This window comes from Phyllobates terribilis, unplaced genomic scaffold (genome assembly GCF_046119375.1).
Source record: "Phyllobates terribilis strain yellow unplaced genomic scaffold, ASM4611937v1 Scaffold_12__6_contigs__length_324123572, whole genome shotgun sequence".
NCBI classification, from domain to species: Eukaryota; Metazoa; Chordata; class Amphibia; order Anura; family Dendrobatidae; genus Phyllobates; species Phyllobates terribilis.
The window spans coordinates 272,467,301-272,487,004 of NW_027362772.1; the positions used below are offsets into that span (position 1 = coordinate 272,467,301).

A 19,704-nucleotide genomic window follows, 5' to 3' on the forward strand; every position below is an offset into this window, starting at 1 on the left:
TACAGAGAAGACTGTCAGTCACTGAGAAGGACCGCCCACTGGACTTATCCCTATAAACAGCAGGGATTTCAGTGACTAAAGTTCAAGTTTCACTGAAACTTTCCCCACAAAACATATATCAATCTGATCAGCTCCTCCGGGCCTACACATATGTTATATTTTTAATCATGAAAGGTTTCCCTTAATTAACACCTACCCAAACACAGAAAAATGTGCAAATGGGCAAAACTATACTGTATAACTGGAAATACCTTTTTAAGATGTGTTTTTATTTCATGCTTCAGGACTTCATTTCGGGAAAAAAAATGCATGAAATGCAAATATCACAAAGGCGATTTACTAAGACTGACCTTTCATACGAGAGATAAAGAATTTTCCAGCTCCAAAGTTTGGTTCCTCATACATTTCAATGGAGTTCGGGTTCATGTTCAAGTTTGGGTAAAGTTCTTGTACCCAAATGGAACATTAGACATAAAGTTCGGTTGGGTACCAGAACCCAAACTTCAACAGGCCGGCTCATCCCTATTCATAATCCATTTGGCGCATCTTGGGCATTTTTTTTCGACAATATCATTTGTGCCAATTTCTTTCATAATTTTTAATAAATCCATTGCTTCTTCCTCCCAGTAACCCCAACCACCTTACTTTGCACTTTTGAAACTTTGTGACGAGAAGAGAATGAGGTTGTAAACTTTAGTGCAGTTTTTTAAAGCCAGAAAACCAGTGCAAAGCCATCAATACATATACTAAGACTGGCAATTCACGTGCAAGCCTTTAACTGAAGCACATTGGAGTAAAGTGCGCCAAATTTATGAAGGAGCTCACGGATCTTAATAGAGTTGGTGTATCTCTGCTGTTTGTGAACCAGAAATTAAAACCTACTAATCTAGCTATAATTTAAGACAATTTCTGGCATATACAGTCATAGCCGAAAGTGTTGGCACCCTTGAAATTGTTCCAGAAAATGAAGTATTTCTCCCAGAAAATTATTGCAATTACACATATTTTGTTATGTTTATATTCTATTGTGTGTATTGGAACAACACAAAAAACAGAGAAAAAAAGGCAAAATGGACATAATTTCACACTAAACCCCAAAAATGGGCCAGACAAAATTGTTGGCAGCTTTCTAAAAATGTGAATAAACAACAAGCGATTTATTGCAGTTGTTTATTCCAAAGGGCATGCAACCAAATATTAAGTTGAGGGTTCCAACAATTTTTTCCAGTCCATTTTTGGGGATTTGTGTGAAATCAACTTGACTGGGGCTGCTTATCCACCATCCGGACTATCCTATGTTGCAACCTTTCATCAATTTTTCTCAGCAGTCCACGTCCAGGGAGATTATCTACAATGCCATGGGTAATAAACTTCTTGACTATGTTGCCCATCATGGAAAAGGAAACATCAAGATCTCTGGAGATGGACTTGTAGCTTTGAGATTGTTGATATTTCTCAACAATTTGTGTTCTCAAGTCCTCAGACAGTTCTCTTCTCTTTCTGTTCTCCATGCTTAGTGTGGCACACACAGGCACACAATGCAAAGATTGAGTAAACTTCTCCCCTTTTTATCTGGTTTCAGGTATGATTTTCATATTGCACACACCTGTTACTTGCCACAGGCGAGTGTGATCGGGCATCACATGCTTGAAACAAAGTTGTTTTCCCACAATTTTGGAAAGGTGCCAACAATTTTATCTGGCCCATTTTTGGGACTTAGTATGAAATTATGTCCATTTTGCCTTTTTTTTCTCTATTTTTTTGTGTGGTTTCAATACACACCAAGGAGATAAACGTGTTTACAAGAAAACATGCAATTGCAATAATTTTCTAGGAGCAAAAATACTTCATTTTCTGGAACAATTTCAAGGGTGCCAACACTTTCGGCCATTACTGCATCATAGTAAACCAGTCAGACCGATAGGCTTGGATTAAGCTCAACCACTTTTATAGCCACTTTTTTAAAAAGTAACGAGAAAGTAAAAAGATCTAAGCTTTATAGCAAATACAGAATGCACCAATATTTGGGAGTTTTGTATTCCAGAAAATAGAGTTTTCCCCCTTCGATATATTTTTGGGTTTGTGTTTCTTTTTGCTCCTCTATATGCCTCCAACATGAAAAACGGTATCATATTCCATCATGAGCCAGATGTATAAAAGTATTTTTTTTTAGATTTCCTGGAATACGCCACCAGTGTCCGTCGATTTGCAGACCATTCTTGAGTTGAAGGTGTTCCCTTGATTAAAGGATAATCATTCCACAAGACTACTATAAATCAATTTTAGCACTTTGACCCGGAGCCATGTCACTGGGCGCTGATCCGTTCAACACATTTGACACGTGATCCAACAGTGAGGACAGATGCTACTTTTTTCTGCTATAAGTCTTACAACAATAAACAGACAAATAAATGCATTTGTTAGGGACCAATGTGCCCAGGACGATGATTGTTTTCTCCTCTATGCTTCTTCTACGTCTCATATATGACTTTGACATCTAAAACATTATATTGCCATTCTGGAAAGTCAGTAACAAATCATAATAAGACCAAAGCAATTGGGGAGCTCTTTGCAATTCCAGCGTTCTCACTACGAATCCATTATTATCACATAGCGCAGAGTTGTAAATCACTTACCTGCTCTCGCTGTTCGTCATGTTACGGGTGTTAGAGGTATGTGTAGAGTGGCTTTTATATCATCCGAGACAAACGCGACAAAGAAAAATAAATATATATGATGGCATTCTGATTAAGATATATACGCCAAAAATGCTATATATTCTTTTTCTTCTTTAGCAAGCAAAGTAAAATGCGCAGAAATTTACTATTTGTTGTATGATTTTATGTTTCAATTATTTACAATATACATAAAAGTAATCAGAACCATATGTATAAATAAGCAAAAAAAATAAATCCCATAAGCATGGTTCACTTCTGTAAAGGGCATATCAAAGACTAGGATAATGATACTTAGGATAGGTCACCAATATCGGATGGGTGGGGGATGATCATTTGATCCGGCAGTCAGCTGTTTGCATGTACCCAATATACGGAGCTGGAGCAGCACGACTTTGCATACTGTGTTCTGGCGGCAGTACTCGAAAATGGCTACTACATGTACGGAGTATTCAGAAATGTGGTGTTCTGGCTCTTTGCACAATGTACTCATGACGGATGGAGGACTAGCTAACAGCTGATCGATGGTGATGCCTGGTGCCAGATGCCTACCGATCTCATACTGAGAACAGGTCATCAATATCATAGTTCTGGACAACTCCATTCAAGGAAGTCAATTGCCAGGCCTCTGGTGGAAACACAATGCTTAGCACTGCATCTGGGTTTTGATCTGTATCCTCGAATAATGGTATTGGGACACAACTTCCAACCGAACCAATCAACAAAATGGGACAAACAGAGTCCATTTTTACTCCATTTGGCTTTTGTTCTGATGGTGTCTATCTTTTTAGGCATAAACAAAATTGGAGTCTACCACACCATTGTGTCCACCCAAAAAATGCTTCTGGATTCTGTGTTCTGTGGTTGGCGTCTTTTTCCGCAGAGCCACAAATAATACACATTTTCTTTGGGTGTTTTTAGTTCTGTTATCTTTGTTTCTGTCAGTTTTGGATAACAGGTGTTTTTCACTAACTTTTTTTTGTCTGTCCTATCCCCTTTTGGGTGCAGCTTTACCTTCCCCTACTGGTGTTTCCTGCTAGTGATAGACCTTGTTGGATACATCCGCTGAGCTATAGTTTATGTTGGTTGCAGTTGCTTTATTTGAGATTCCTTTTTTTCATAGAGAACTGCTACTCTAGCGATCCTAAGAGCTGCTAAGGACATTTAGGGTGAGCCGCCGTCGAGTGGGGGCACCATTATGTTACCTTAGGGTACCAACCTCCGTGGTCAGGCAGGGACAGACCAGGGTCAGAGAAGGGTTTTTCCTAGTCTGAACAGGGACTTGTCAGATTCTGGTACTTGTCTCCCTGGTTTTGTACATTACCCGTGTGAATGTGCTTCGGCAGTAATAACAACAACTCTTGAATGAGGGAAAACCGGAGTCCAAAGTGACTCGGTCTGTTCTCAATTACTCCACTGGGGCTCTGTCGTGGGGCCTGGTTCAATCACATTTATTGGATTTAGATGTAAATCCCAATGCAAATGCTCAGCATAAAGCACAGTATTAATGTGAACTAAGCCGTAGTGAGGTGCAATTGAGCTTTTCATGGTAGAGATATTAGTATGGTTGGAAAAAGTTGGAATCCTTTTTCAGTTGTGCATCAATTGGATCGAATTTGGAGACCATGCAAAAAAAAATTGGGTTAGCATCGAAAACTGAAAAATTTTCTGCACACTTGACCTTCCTATTTGTTCTTTTGAAGGCTCAACAAAATGTCAGAAGACCAAAATCTAGAGAAGTTCTTGATGGATGTGGATGAGATCTGTAAGTGCCACGCATGAATTAATCATATAACAGTTTAAGGTATTTTCATAAGGAGTTTTTATGCCTTTGTCTTAATTTTTTTTAAATAAATGTTTCTGTATTGAGACATTTTATGAATTCATCATTCATGACTTCTACCCTTTATCATGGATAATTTGTGTTGGGATCTTCTTCATAATCATAATTATTACCGTATTATGCATAAATTTAACCCTTGTTCTTTCCTTTAGTTTTTATTCAAAATTTTACTACTGATCCTTATTTAAACATTTACCGTGTATTAATTTTCTATCATGTCTCACTTTCATTTCTTTTTCTTTAGAATTCACAAATAAATTTACTTTGTGAGCCCTCGTGGGCAGGGTCCTCGCTCCTCCTGTACCAGTCGCCAACTTGTATTGTTCAAAGTTTATTGTAATTGCTTGTGCTATGTATATCCCTTTCACGTGTAAAGCGCCACGGAATAAATGCCGCTATAGTAATAAATAATAATAATACTTCAAGTAGTTTTCCAGTTTCAGAAAACCTCTGTCCAATGGCTGCAGTTTTTTTCAAACTTTAATTGTTTGGAATAACCCTTTAAGACCTTCTATTATTTTACCGCATCTCTTTGTAATGGTTTTAGTGATCTCTTGATTAAACACACAGTTGTCATTCAGGGCAGAGGAGAAGGGCTGGGGAGCTTTCAGTCATCAAATATGGCCATCACGCCGGGTATGCTTACACTGCCCTCCCCTAAACCTGTCAACAGGCTTAAAATAGATGATGGACTTCCTTTAAAGTAGCATTCCTATAAGACAGATAGTGATAATATATTTTGTACATGCTTTTCATAAAAAAGGAACCAGTGGGCACTTGAGGGTAAACCAGGATTTAGTCAACTCCCTCAACTAAATCATCATAGTTTTTCGGAATTTTCTTTAATATTAGTTAATAAAGGACACTGTTTCGGCATGTGTACGGCAATGACCTAGTTTCTCATTTCCATTACAAACATTTCTCCTTTGAAGCTGATATTTTACAAGGTCTAAACTCTGAAGAGGTATCTTCTCAAGAAAGGGCCATCTCAAGAGCAGATCAAAAACTTGCTTTTTTAACGAAGAAGGCAGATGATCAAGATGGAACCAGAACCAAGGCAAACAGAACACTCATTAATGGATCTGGTACTTCGTCCGTAAGTTCTACATATTTTCTGCTTACTCTTAAAGTTTCTCTTGTTTGCAGTGCCAAAGGAATTTTAAGGGGCAGGTGTTTTTGAGACATGAGTTTGTGTTACTTATTAATATATAAGTATTACAGATTTTCCTAATAGCGCTTGTTAGTGCTACCTTCCTCACATGCCGTACAGTGCTCCCATCCACAATATGGCCACTGACTGAGTAGCATGTGACCAGGCTTGTCCATCAGCATGCTCCTACATCAGCAGCAATTTTGAATGCGGGAAAGCTGTGCAGTCTTCACTAAGAAGCACTAACAGGAAGGCTGCACTAACAAGCAGGCGGTGCTTCATAAAGGAGGAGAACCTATAATGGTAAATTGTGGGGATTCTGTTGCAGATCTTAGATTGGGGCCCATCCAGAAGTCTCTAACAGGCCCCCAGGCTGTGACATTTTTCAATTGGGGCTGTCTATGGCCTGTTTCCTATTAGATATTATCATAAAATCACAGAATCATAGAATGTTAAGTTGGAAGGGACCTCTGGGGTCATTGTGTCGAACCCCCTCCTCAATGTAGGATTCACTAAACCATCTCAGACTTCCATTGAAGGAGAACTCACCACCTCTCGTAGCCGCCTGTTCCACTAATTGATCATCCGCACTGTCAAAATTTTTTTTCTAATATCTAATCTGTATCTTCTCCCTTTCAGTTTCATCCCATTGCTTCTCGTGTTTCCATGTACAAATGAGAATAAGAATGATCCCTCTATACTGTGTCATCATACTTTTAGACAGGCCCTTCTTGTAGGCCACAGCATGTATTGCAGATGGTTTCCACACAGCCACATTCCTTTTTTCAAACCTCATAACTCTTTTACATTACCTCCACATCTCTTACATACCATGTCCATGGAGGAAATCAGAAGACTTTTTGGAGGAATCTATGGTTTCAGTCTGGGAGGTCACCTCTTGTTCGGGGATCCTCTTGTTCTGGGAGAAATTGCTAGTATGTACAATACTAGTCTAGTAGAGACTGCTGCTAATGGTGGTCTTTTTCTTGACAGGAACTTGGAGAAAACCATTTGGACTCTCTTTTTATGCTACTTCCTTACCAGAGGATTGTCCCACTTAGTTGCCCTGTTTATAGCCCCTCCACATTACATGCCAATTGTACTTGTTTTTTTATTGACATTATGACCAAATGTTGAGTGGTTAGTCCTGAAACTGTTTACTTTATTACTTGCTGCTGTTTGTTTTTGAGGGGTCTAGGGTGGAAAGGTGAAATTACAGCATGGTTTTAGGTTAGTGATGGTAGTCAGGAGGGGCCAGACCTAGCTGAGTCGGGTTTTTGGGGGTAAAGTTGTTTACCTGGAGAGTTGCTGGGTACTAGCACAAGTATGCATGGTAAATGTGGCAGGGTTACTTATGGGATAGCTTCCTTCACTTAGGGTCAAGCAGCTTGCAGGTGGAGCTCCATAATCAGGTGAGCTCTTACTGCTGGTGTAGAGAGTGCCGGCGCAGAAACAAGTGAATAAGGTGTGAGAGACAGAGATAGTCTTAAGCAAGGGCCGAGGAAGAAAGCCATCTGTGGTGTCGGCCCAACTATGTGAAGGTCCTGTGATCAGGGGGCTTACAAGAGGAGGCCTGAGGGCAACACTAGAGACTGTAAATATTGTTTTCAACATTTAAGTGATGAAGACTTGAAGAAGAGTAAAGTTGAACCAATGTTGTAAGAACTATTGTCGTGTCTGACTTTCTCGAGACAGGAGGGTCCTTTGCTAGAGCCGACCTGAAGATCTTACACTAGGGGCCCAACACTGCACTTGTTGGGTCCTTACATCGTCATATTTTATGTAGAATCCTGCCATACCACAGATGTTCTACAATAAATGTTATAATACATCACTCATCGTAACCTCCAATAACTTCTGATAACTTATCCCATGGAAAGTAATGAAGTAGTGAATGTTACGGCATTAGGTGATGCATCATTATAATAAAATGTAGTTTATAATTGCTTATTTAAGGGGAATTAGTATATGGCGCCTAAGGCAGCAATCGCCATGAATAACGTGCTGATTACTTTATGAACATAATCAGAGCTGAAATGCGTCAGAGCCAGATACAGCGAGAAGAGAGTAGAGCTACAGGTATAGAAACAGGTGGAAATCGTCTACTATATTTAACACAATATTGCAACTACCTCCAATAATATGTACATTCACTGGAATTATCTTTCTTTCTTTCTTGGTCCCTTCCTCTTATGCAATCAAGAAGTCAGAGATGAGTCAAGGTAAGATTTGGAGGATAGTAAGCCTCACAGGGAACATCTAGTATTGGAAAAACGGTCTTCATTTTTTTTTTTTTTTTACATAAACTGCTCCAAAAATGTCTATGGGTTTTAGTATTGCAGTTTTTTTTCATTCTTCACAAAAATGCAATAATGCCTGTGAGATGCGCTCTAGTTATTGTAAAGTTGCAGCCAGAGATTTGTTCCCCAGCCCAGATGGTCGAGAGAGTGGTCATGGATCGGTTTATCCACTCTCTGCCAAAGCCGATTCAGTCCTGGGTTTCCCAGGGAGATCCCCAAACTGGAGATGACCTGGTGGGCCTAGTGGAGAGATACCAGGCGGTAGAGGGTTCCCTGAGTGGTCAAGCAGGGGTTAGGTCACCTTTCTGGGGTTCCCAAAGGGGGGATGGCTCCCAAAAGAAGGGGACTAAATCCTCACTGGGTGGTCATCCAAAGTCCTAGGAGGCCGCTGAATCACAGCTGGGTAATCAGTCCCATTCCATCCTCTGTTGGAGGTGTCATGCCCCTGGCCATATAGCCACCCAGTGTCCTTTAAACTCTGAACTAATGGACTGCAACATAGGCCAGCGTTGCTCCTATTTTGCCTATCCCGTCTGTAGCGCGGTTCCTCAACATGGTGAGGACCCTCAGGTGTGATCAGTGTCTGTAAACGGGGTGCAAGTGTCTGGACTGTTGGACTCAGGAAGTTTGGTGACCCTGATAAGGGCCACACTCCCTCATCGGCTGGTTCCTGGGAAGGTGGTGGGTGTCCGGTGTATCCAAGGGGACGCTAAAAATTATCCTGTCGCCCGGTTGGATGCAACCACGGACTGTGGCACCACAGCTCAGGAAGTGGGGGTCGTTAAAGACTTTTTTGGACCTGATTATAATTGGACGGGACTGTGCATTTTTCTGGGACATGTGGGGGAAAGCGGTGACACCTGGTTGCTCAGACGACAGCCAGAATACCCCTGAAGAAACCTCGCCGCAGGCCATAACTGACGAGTTTCCCATGTGTCTGTTTGTGGGTTATAAGGATAGGGCAGCATTCCCAGATGCCCACATCCCTGAGCTGGAGGTGTCCTGGGAAAGTTTGGAACAGCCCAACTCAGGAATTTAACTCTTAAAGGGGCATTTGATAATGTGTCTGTACTTAACGGTGTTGCTCAAGAGGGGTGACACCAGATACCCGTACTTTGCCGTCAATGGGGACTTGCTATACCAAGTCACCAAGGTGAGAGGGGAGCTCGTCGTGCAGTTACTGGTGTCAGGGACATACAGGTGTAAGGTATTAGACATGGCCCATACACATGTGTTAGGTGGTCATCTGAGGGTAGAAAAAACACAAACGAATCATCCAAAGGTTTTCTTGGCCCGGTTGTCATTTAGAAATTGTGAATTATTGTAGGTCCTGTCCCACCCGCCAGCTGACATCCCCGGTGACACACCTTCGGAGCTCCTTAATGCCGTTACCTATCATTAAGGCGTCGTTTGATCGCATAGCCATGGATCTGGCGGGGCCCCCGGTCAAGTCCGCCAAAGAGCATCAGTATATCCTGGTGGTACTCGTCTATGCGACACAGTATCTGGAGGCTGTGCCGCTATGTAACTCCTCCTCCGGGTGTATAATCCGGGAGTTGGTCCATATTTTTTCTAGGTCGGGGTTACCTAAGGAGATCCTAACGGATCAAGGGGCCCGATTTATGTCAAAGGTGATGAGAGAGTTGTGCAAAACTCTGCAAATCACACAACTACGGACCTCATTCTACCATCCACAGATGGACGGCTTGGTGGAAAGGTTCAGCAAAACCTTGAAGGCTATGTTAAAGAAGGTCGTAGAAAAGGACGGCCGAGACTGGGACTGCCTATTACCGTACCTTCTCTTTTCCATCAGAGAGGTATCACCGTTCTCTACTGGATTCTCCCCTTTTGAACTGTTGTATCGCCGACACCCCTGAGGACTCCTGGATGTGGCAAAGGAGACCTGGGAGGCGGACTCTACACCCTACCGAGTGTAATCAAACACATGGCCCAAATGCAAGAGAGAATTGCCAGGGTGATACCCATCGTGAAAGAGCACCTCCTCAAAGCACAAGAGGCACAATCTAGGGTGTACAATAGATCGGCAAGAGTGAGACACTTCAACCCTGGGGATCGGGTACCGGTGCTGGTACCTACAGTGGAGAGCAAATTCCTGATGAAGTGGTAGGGCCCCTACGAAATAATTGAAAAGGTTGGCGAGGTCAACTATAAAGTCCACCAGCCATGGAGAAGGTAGCCCTACCAGGTGTACCACATCAAATTGAATAAGCCATGGTGAGATAGGGAGCCCGTGGAAGCTCCGTGTATAGTGGCTGAGGCTGACGCCGATGTGAAAGAGGTCAAGGTGGCAGAGTCACTGTCACGTGCCCAAAAGCAACAGTACAAAGAGTTTTTATAGCAAAATAAAGACCTGGTCATAGAGCATGAGGTGCTCACAGAGCCTCATGTTCGCGTCAACCTGAAACCGTATCGGATCCCAGAGGCCAGCAGAGAGGTGATCTCGAAAGAAGTGAAGTGGATGCTTAATCTGGGAGTTATTGAAGAGTCCAAGAGTGGCTGGTCCAGTCCCATAGTCTTAGTGCCGAAACCAGATGGAGAATGGCGGTTTTTCAACGACTGTAGGAAGCTGAACGAGGTCTCGAAGTTCGACGCCTACCCAATGCCTAGGGTAGATGAGCTTATCAAAAGGCTAGGACCTGCTTGGTACATCACCACCCTGGACCGCACCAAAGGATACTGGGAAATTCCCCTGTCCAAGGAGGCCAAGGAGAAGTCGGCCTTCTGAATGCCAGACGGATGTTATCAATATGTCAGGATGCCGTTTGGGTTGCAGGGAGCTCCGGCCACCTTCCAGAGAGCAATGGACCGGATCTTAACACCCCACAAAAAGTATGCAGCGGCCTACCTGAATGACTTCATCATATTAGCCAGAACTGGGAAAGTCATCTTGGCAAAGTGCAAGCCATACTTGACGCATTAAGGAAGGCGGGCTTTACCATCAACCAGAAGAAATATGCTATGGGGATGGAGGAATCCAAGTATCTGGGCTACGTGGTTGGTAGAGGGTAAATAAAACCACAAATAAATAAAGTTGAGGCGATCTGGCTGCAGCCCCTCTCGAAGAAGCAGGTCAGGGCATTTCTAGGCATCGTGGGCTACTATCGAAGATTTGTCCCTAACTTTGCCCTGATAGCAGCCCCGCTGATGGATCTTCTGAAAGAGACGAAGTCAGCTATGGCTAAGTGGTCCCCAGAAGCTGAAGCGGCCTTCCAGGAATTAAAACTGGCCCTCTTTAAACAGTCAGTCTTGGTGGCGCCCAACTTCTCCAAAAAGTTTGTGGTCCAGACGGACGCATCGGATGTCGGGCTGGGAGCAGTCTTGTCCCAGGAGATTAACGGAGAGGAACACCCTATAATGTACTTCAGTCGGAAACTGTCCACGTGCGAGAACTACTGCATAGTGGAAAAAGAATGTTTGGCCATCAAGTGGGCGTATTACCTGTTAGGCAGAATTTTCAGGTTAGTGTCGGACCATGCCCCACTGAGGTGGATGCGAGAAAAGAAGGGGAACAATGCCCGAGTAACTAGGTGATTCCTAGCCCTACAAGTTTTTAGTTTCCAGGTAGTGCATAGGCCTGGGAAACAACATGGGAATGCTGATGCCCTATCAAGGGTCTATTGTATGGTGGCAGAAGGTGCCAAGCCCCCTGGATTTGGGCAGAGGGGGTATGTAAGGTTGCAGCCGGATAGATCGTGGACGGGAAATATGTGTCCCCAAGGTGCCAAGCCTTGATGATGTAGGACTCGGAAAAGCAGGCTCCAGAACGCATAGTGCAGAGAGGCGTTTAATGGGCCCGGATTATAGGGCGGGGTTTTACGAGCAGCTGAAAGAGTTGGGGGGGATGTTGGCTGCTCACTTACCTCCAGTCCAGGTCTTGGAAGGCCTGATGTAAGACAGCTGCGCCTGTCTCAGTTGGTCTGTGTGTTATGCAAGGTGAGCAGGGCCTTGCATATGCTGCTCAGACCAGCTGAAGTCCAGGAAAAGTGACGCGCCCCTGGGCCTTCTGTGTCGTGCGGCATCGCGCGCACGGGGGCTTACCCGGAGCCGGATCAGATGGGGGTAGTAGTCTCGTGGCGGTGACCCGGTCCGTGCCCAGGGAGTCAAACTAAGCGGCGAGTCTATTAGCAGTAGATGTTAGAATGTGTGTCGACTACGCCACCCGTTGATTTGCGGTCACAAGGCCGCCGCTGCAAAACAGTCCGCTGAGGCCGGTGGTATGGGTGCAGCAGGGATGGTATAACCCCCAACGGGAGGGGTATGGCCTCAGGGCAGCAGGAGTAGATGATGGAGGTTGTGATGGTGCGGTAAGGAGGCACAGAGACGTGGGATGCAGTTTCAGGGTTTTTACTCACTGATGTTGCTTTAGTCACTCTGGCCTTGAGTGACCACCCGAGCCGTGCTGCGTCCACCAGGTGCGGGGCTCGGCTAACCCCCAGGCAGTTCCGGAGCGTGGTCCTGAGCTCCCCTCTCTCTCTCTCTTTCTGCTGGCCGTCCCCACCAGGGATCCACCTTTGTCCGGTTCCCTTGGGCCTTCTGATGGCAAAACCTTCTCTGGCTTTCCTGACCCTACTCTTGGTGTACCTTCCTGGTGGATGTGGTGAGGGTCGTGGCAAAGCTTGCCCACGACCTCCGGTTCCTGGCTAAGGGTTACTTTTGCCTCCGCCAGCTTGGGATCCGGTGCCCTTTTCTGCCAACCCTTCACCCTTTTTGGTCTGATTCTGGGATCTTAGGGTTCCCTCTGGCTCTGCCTCCCTGGGTCCTTCTTCCTCCTCTTTCTTCATACTTGGCCCTGGAGCTGGGCCCAGCCGGAGCCACAGCTCCCAGTCAGCCCTCCTGGCTGAGCTCCTCTGCTCTGCTTCTCCTCAGGCTGAACTTGACTAAAAAGACCCTGTCTCTAGATGGTGCCCACCTTATATACTCCCTCTATGTGTGAGCCCAGGTGACCAGCACCCAATGGGCTCCTAGCTTTACCCAGAGTACTCCCCCTATCTGCCCCTACACTACTGGGATGTTCCACCCCCCCTCCCACTCCAGCCAGGGACAGACGCTGTCGTACCTGCACATTTAACTGGTGGGAGTACCGTAGTTCTGTCCCCCGGAAATGGGATGTATGTAGTGCATGCAGCCTACTGAGCTCAGTCCCACACTCCATCCTTACCCGGGAGTGGAATACCACACCTCTGGAGTGAGGTGCAATACCCCTGTAGCAGCCGAGTCCTCAGGGTGCTACAAAAGCACTTCATTTAAACGGCTGAGGCTGTTCTGTTATATCTTTTTGTGCTGGAAAAGGCTGTTTTGTGTTTGCTTAATGAGCAGTTTATGCTTTCAAAATAAACCAGCCTAGATTCTTTGACGAAAACGCTTCGTGTGCCTCCCTCAACCGCAGCCAAGTGAGTAACAAAACACTACATTACTTAAAGGGGTTTCACTATAATAATAACATGTCATCTGTCCACCATATCGCTGGTGGGACGTTTACTATTCACGAGAGCAGAGGTCCCATCTGTTGCCTGGTTGTCCGTTTCTGTTGTGGATACATTTATTCTGTTGGAGTTTTAGTGCGGTACCACCACTGTAAAGCCCTTTTTGCTGCAGATTGGAGGATTACCTACTGGTCTAGACTAAATAAAGATATGTAAACTAGTAAAATAAAAAACGCAAACATAATTCTCACTTCTGCAGCCAAATTCCCAACAGTGTTTCCATGTCAGTCTTAGTCTGTATCGGTCACATAGGACCATCACCGGAGGCCGAAGTGCACCATCAGATGCTGTAGCTGTCACATCACCACAGGGATTAACCTAAACTGACATGGTAGAAGAGGTGAGTATTTTTTTTAAGGTGGTTTTCCCAAAATTGCATGTTATCCCCTATTCGTACTATAGCTTGCTAATCGCTGTAGATCCAGAACCTTGAAATTTTAGACCCCTTCTCACTCCAGTGATTGTCAATTTCCGGCATTGTCCCACTGACAATAAATGGAGAAGAGGTTGAGTATGCGCACGTCCAGTCCATTCCAGATGGAACCCCCTTTTTGGCACTGGGATCTATCGGTAAGGAATAACTTTCAATTTTGGAAAAAAACATTTAAATATGCTGCTGAAGTCCAAATGAAAAATGTTTGGTGCGGTTCTGCAGCTGCGGACTTCCCTGTAGACTCTTTCAGATTTGTTGCGGATATGAATGTACCCTTATGGTGTATTTAGGCAGTTGACCGGTCAATGCACATTAATGACCTCTGATCGACTATAGAGCACATTTTGCTCATTCATTTGGTGATCACTGTCATGTTTGCATGGACAGATATTTCCTACGGATGTCAGGTATCTTGTGCCTATTCTAATTTTTACAACAGGACAAGTGCCCAATACCCATTGGTCATGCACTCATCCTGACAGGTATTGTACGTGATGAAATCTGCTCTGCTTACCTCCCATGCGGAAGTAAGCAGAGCCAGGATACCCCATAAATGCAGAAGGCATTATTGAATGCACAGAAAGCACATAGAGTCATTGTGAGTTTTTTATGGTTCTGATTAGGGATGAGCGGATACATGGAAGTTCAGGTTCTGGTAGCCAACCCAAACTTTAGTCCAAAGTTCACTTTGGCTATCAGAACTATACCCGAACTCAAACCTGACCCCAAACCCCATTGAAATGAATGCGGATCTGAACTTTGGAACTGGAAAAATTTTCTCTCTTTTCTTTCCCCGAGAACTCTGAACATTCAAACGGACTTCCAGGAGAAGTCAGAGTTCGGAGTTTAGCACCGTGTCCAGTACAAACGCCAGACTTTTGAGTTCAGGTTCGTTCATCTCTAGTTATGATCCCATAGTTACTCTGTGTGACTCTGTAAAATGCCTCTGCTAAAAAAGCCATTGTGTACCTCTACATAAAACTGAAGGAGAGCGAAGGTACAGTATTGGATTATATCAGGAAATGGGCGTGTATTATATATCCATACAACATGGATCCATAAAATGCCCAGGTGCATAAGCACTGACTTTTTTGGCAACTTTCATGATAAGATGAACAAACATGTTTCTTTTTTTTCTGCTAGATAGCTTCATCGCCCTTTTGGAAAAAGATGCCTGTGAATGTGCTGAAAAAAGAAAGCAGAATAAGGCACTCGCAAATGGTAATTAGAGACAAAAAGTAGACTACAGATTTATGAGTTAATTCTTTATCCATAGATGAAGGTGACAATTACCTTAGCTAATTCTGTGAAAAAAATCCATTATGGCTAAAGCTAAATATTGGCCCCGATGCATCAAGACTGGAGGTTTGTATGCTGCAATAGGATGCCCTCATTCAGGTGCATCATTGTCACTAATGGCACTATATTGGGCTGTTTGTCCTTTTAAATTGGTCTCATATGGATACCCCTGTTACAGTGGAAAAAAATGATTGAAAAAAACTAATTTCCTCCAGAAATTTTTGATGATGTCTTGAGGGACTAAGTCTGAATAATATACAGTACAGACCAAACGTTTGGACACACCTTCTCATTTAAAGATTTTTCTGTATTTTCATGACTATGAAAATTGTACATTGACACTGAAGGCATCAAAACTATGAATTAACACCTGTGGAATTATATACTTAACAAAAAAGTGTGAAACAACTGAAAATATGTCTTATATTCTAGGTTCTTCAAAGTAGCCACCTTTTGCTTTGATGACTGCTTTGCACACTCTTGGCATTCTCTTGATGAGCTTCAAGAGGTAGTCACCGGAAATGGTCTTCCAACAATCTTGAAGGAGTTCCAAGAGATGCTTAGCACTTGTTGGCCCTTTTGCCTTCACTCTGCGGTCCAGCTCACCCCAAACCATCTCGATTATCTTCAGGTCTGGTGACTGTGGAGGCCAGGTCATCTGGTGTAGCACCCCATCACTCTACCTCTTGGTCAAATAGCCCTTACACAGCCTGGAGAAGTGTTTGGGGTCATTGTCCTGTTGAAAAATAAATGATGGTCCAACTAAATGCAAACCGGATGGAATAGCATGCCACTGCAAGGTGATGTGGTAGCCATGCTGGTTCAGTATGCCTTCAATTTTGAATAAATCCCCAACAGTGTCACAGCAAAGCACCCTCACACCATCACACCTCCTCCTCCATGCTTCACGGTGGGAACCAGGCATGTAGAGTCCATCCGTTCACCTTTTCTGCGTCACACAAAGACACGGTGGTTGGAACCAAAGATCTCAAATTTGGACTCATCAGACCAAAGCGCAGATTTCCACTGGTCTAATGTCCATTCCTTGTGTTCTTTAGCCCAAACAAGTCTCTTCTGCTTGTTGCCTGTCCTTGGCAGTGGTTTCCTATCCGCTATTTTACCATGAAGGCCTGCTGCACAAAGTCTCCTGTTAACAGTTGTTGTAGAGATGTGTCTGCTGCTAGAACTCTGTGTGACATTGACCTGGTCTCTAATCTGAGCTGCTGTTAACCTGCGATTTCTGAGGCTGGTGACTCGGATAAACTTATCCTCAGAAGCAGAGGTGACTCTTGGTCTTCCTTTTCTGGGGCAGTCCTCATGTGAGCCAGTTTCTTTGTAGCACTTGATGGTTTTTGCAACTGCACTTGGGGACACTTTCAAAGTTTTCCCAATTTTTCACACTGACAGATCTTCATTTCTTAAAGTAATGATGGCCACTCATTTTTCTTTACTTAGCTGCTTTTTCTTGCCATAATACAAATTCTAACAGTCTATTCAGTAGGACTATCAGCTGTGTATCCACCTGACTTCTGCACAACACAACTGATGGTCCCAACCCCATTTATAAGGCAAGAAATCCCACTTATTAAACCTGACAGGGCACACCTGTGAAGTGAAAACCATTTCCGGTGACTACCTCTTGAAGCTCATCAAGAGAATGCCAAGAGTGTGCAAAGCAGTCATCAAAGCAAAAGGTGGCTACTTTGAAGGACCTAGAATATAAGACATATTTTCAGTTGTTTCACACTTTTTTGTTAAGTATATAATTCCACATGTGTTAATTCATATTTTTGATGCCTTCAGTGTGAATGTACAATTTTCAAAGTCATGAAAATACAGAAAAATATTTAAATGAGAAGGTGTGTCCAAACTTTTGGTCTGTACTGTATATATTTTTTTATTGTATTTGAGCAGCAAAAAATATAGAAATTAACTTGTAATTTACACGTACCTCAAAACAGCTCTAATGAAGACCTCAGCACCAAAGAAGACAAAATCAGTAAATATTGTCGCAAATACATTTATTTATTTGAATCCAGCAAAAAAGACAGATGGCGTCCAATATTTCGATAACAGCCAGACATGAGGAAGATGGTGCATAGGTAAGGGCCATATGACATATAGCTCTTAACTTTGCACCACCTTCCTCATGTCAGGCTGTTATCAACATAGATTTCTTTGATTAAGACCATCTATTGGTTGAATCGCTGGACACTATTTGTCTTTTCTTTTTTGCCGGATTCAAATAAATAAATGCAGCTAGATTTGCTGCTTTTATCTTCTTCGGTGCTGAGGTCTTCGTTACAGTATTATATGACTATTGTCCTTTCCTTAAGCATGACTACCTTTATAGCAGTATTGTCAGGTTTTCTCTGCTTGTTATAACAGCTCTAAAATTAATACAATTTGTACTGCATAAAACAAAGTCACATACAACCCCATCAGAAAAAAATAAATAAAATATGGCTGCTGAAAAACTGAGAAGCAAAAATGAATATAATTGTCCTGTTCCTTAAGGCATTAAGGAGAAACTTTACCCCTTCGATCCCCCATTGAAGGCCTCTAACACAGTGAACCAGTTTTTTGCTTTGCACTGATGAGGGGCAAGAACCCTGAAAAAGCTATATGCAAACAGAGATTCTGGTATCCCTTGAAAAAGGCTAGCGCCGAAACGCGCGTCGGGAAGCCCATGTGTAGGACCTGATTGGGGGCCACCTTCTTTATCTGGTAAGACACTGATGCTGATATATTGATACATATGGAGGAATTTGAACTTTGTTCTTCTTTCCTTTGGTGTGCTATTTACCCCAATTTTTGATCTATGTGAGAATTTTATATATGTAATATGTGGTCCATACACATGTGGCACGCGATTTGGTGGTGTTTTTAGTATATACCTGTGTGTTCACCTCCTTTCAATTACCTTGTTTAAATAAAGATTTATATATTTTAAATATATTATTAAGGACCCATGGATCGTCTTTTTTGCTTTCGAGCTCCTCCTTCCAGAGATTCTGGTTTTGCAGATCTCTTTAAAGGACATACAGTATATTGACTTATAGGCTACTTCAAATAGGTGGTCCTAGAGACCCTTAGCTCTTCCTCTGAAAAAAAAGGCTATTTCAATATTGTGAAAGCATAGAAAATGCTGGACTTGTTACTGTTGGTAATTTAGGTTATTTGTGAATCATTGGTTGAGTTGCATTGTTTGACAATGGATTCAGTGTTAGTCTCAAGCATCATGACAGTTTCCTTTTTTCTTATGTAGCTAAAGATTGTGGAACTAAACAATGTACAAAAATAAAAAATGAAAATAAGTTTCGCACAAGCAGTACTAGCTTCATCAAGCGCTATGACTAGCGAAATAATTTTTGACATCTGATAAGGTCTAACTAGTCAGTGCTTCATGGGGACTATAAAAATCCTTTCTCCAACCAAGGTCAGATCATAGCCAGATCTTTAAAAGGTTCTTAAAATGAAACATAAAGCAATATTCAGATTTAAATTTAATGACATAATTAAAACAGTAGAAAGCAAACTTCTCAAGAGGTTGTAATTTGTTTTTTCTTTTTAATATTCCGTGATTTTTTCAAAGCGGATGAGAATTGGAATTTAGACATCACATTAAGATCGTGCAAAAGACAAGTCATTGTGAAAGTTAATTAGACATTACATCCTCTTAAATTAAGAGAGAATCTCCCCACAATGAGGCCTCTTTTTATTGATTATTATTTGCCTTTGAAGGACAAAGATAATACATCTTATCACAAACCAAGTTAAGTCAACTGATATGAAAAGTGATAATTGTTTTGAGCTACAAATTGGAAAGCACAAATTAAGAAAAATAGACATTATTAAAACCAAACTGAAGTGGGATCAGTGTTCATTGTGTGATAAGGCTTGAGTGGTTCAATGAGGGTTAACTCAAGCTTAGTTTTAATACAGACGTAATTCAACAAACTCGCTATTAGAGATGAGCGAACCCAAACTTTAAAGTTTGGTGTTTGTACTGGACAGCTAGGGTCCGGTGCTGAACTCCGAACACAGACTTTTCACAGACTTTTACACAGAGTGAGAGATCTACAACAGAAAAGTTCTGGTCCCCATTAACTTTTATCGGGTTCGGGTTCTGGTTAAAGTTCGGGTAGAGTTTTGGTACCAGAACTGAACTTTTCACTAAAGTTCTGTTGAACCTGATGAACCCAAACTTCCACGGGTCCGGTCATCCCTACTAGCTATAATTCTATTGAAATCAATATAGGCCACAATATTATAGCCCAAATGTGATGGGTTCCAATGAGAATTGGAACAAAAATATTATACATTTTGTTAAATAACCATTGACAAAGAATATGATGTACTCATATCTATGAGTCTTGGCGATAACGAGCTTTCTGTAGTCTTGGTGGCAATTTTTTACTTACAATAATTTTTTTGCAATAGGGTTTCCTTAAGAAATTTGGAATGATTAGCTTCTACTGCTTCTATGTATTACAGTAC

General features: G+C 42.7%; 1 protein-coding gene across 3 annotated transcripts in view; it reads left to right on the forward strand.

Moving 5' to 3' along the window:
* TTC12 (tetratricopeptide repeat domain 12) overlaps positions 1-19,704 on the forward strand; it is a 195,327-nt gene that overhangs the window by 9,838 nt on the left and 165,785 nt on the right. For 2 of the 3 annotated variants that reach the window (XM_073656991.1, XM_073656990.1), the window contains exons 2-5: positions 4,379-4,440; positions 5,451-5,614; positions 7,872-7,890; positions 15,049-15,126. In XM_073656991.1, coding sequence (XP_073513092.1) covers positions 4,389-4,440; positions 5,451-5,614; positions 7,872-7,890; positions 15,049-15,126 — 313 coding nt within the window. In that variant the 5' untranslated portion in view covers positions 4,379-4,388. Of the gene's footprint in view, positions 1-4,378; positions 4,480-5,450; positions 5,615-7,871; positions 7,891-15,048; positions 15,127-19,704 lie in introns of those variants that run through there. The other variant, XM_073656992.1, reaches the window with a different exon arrangement.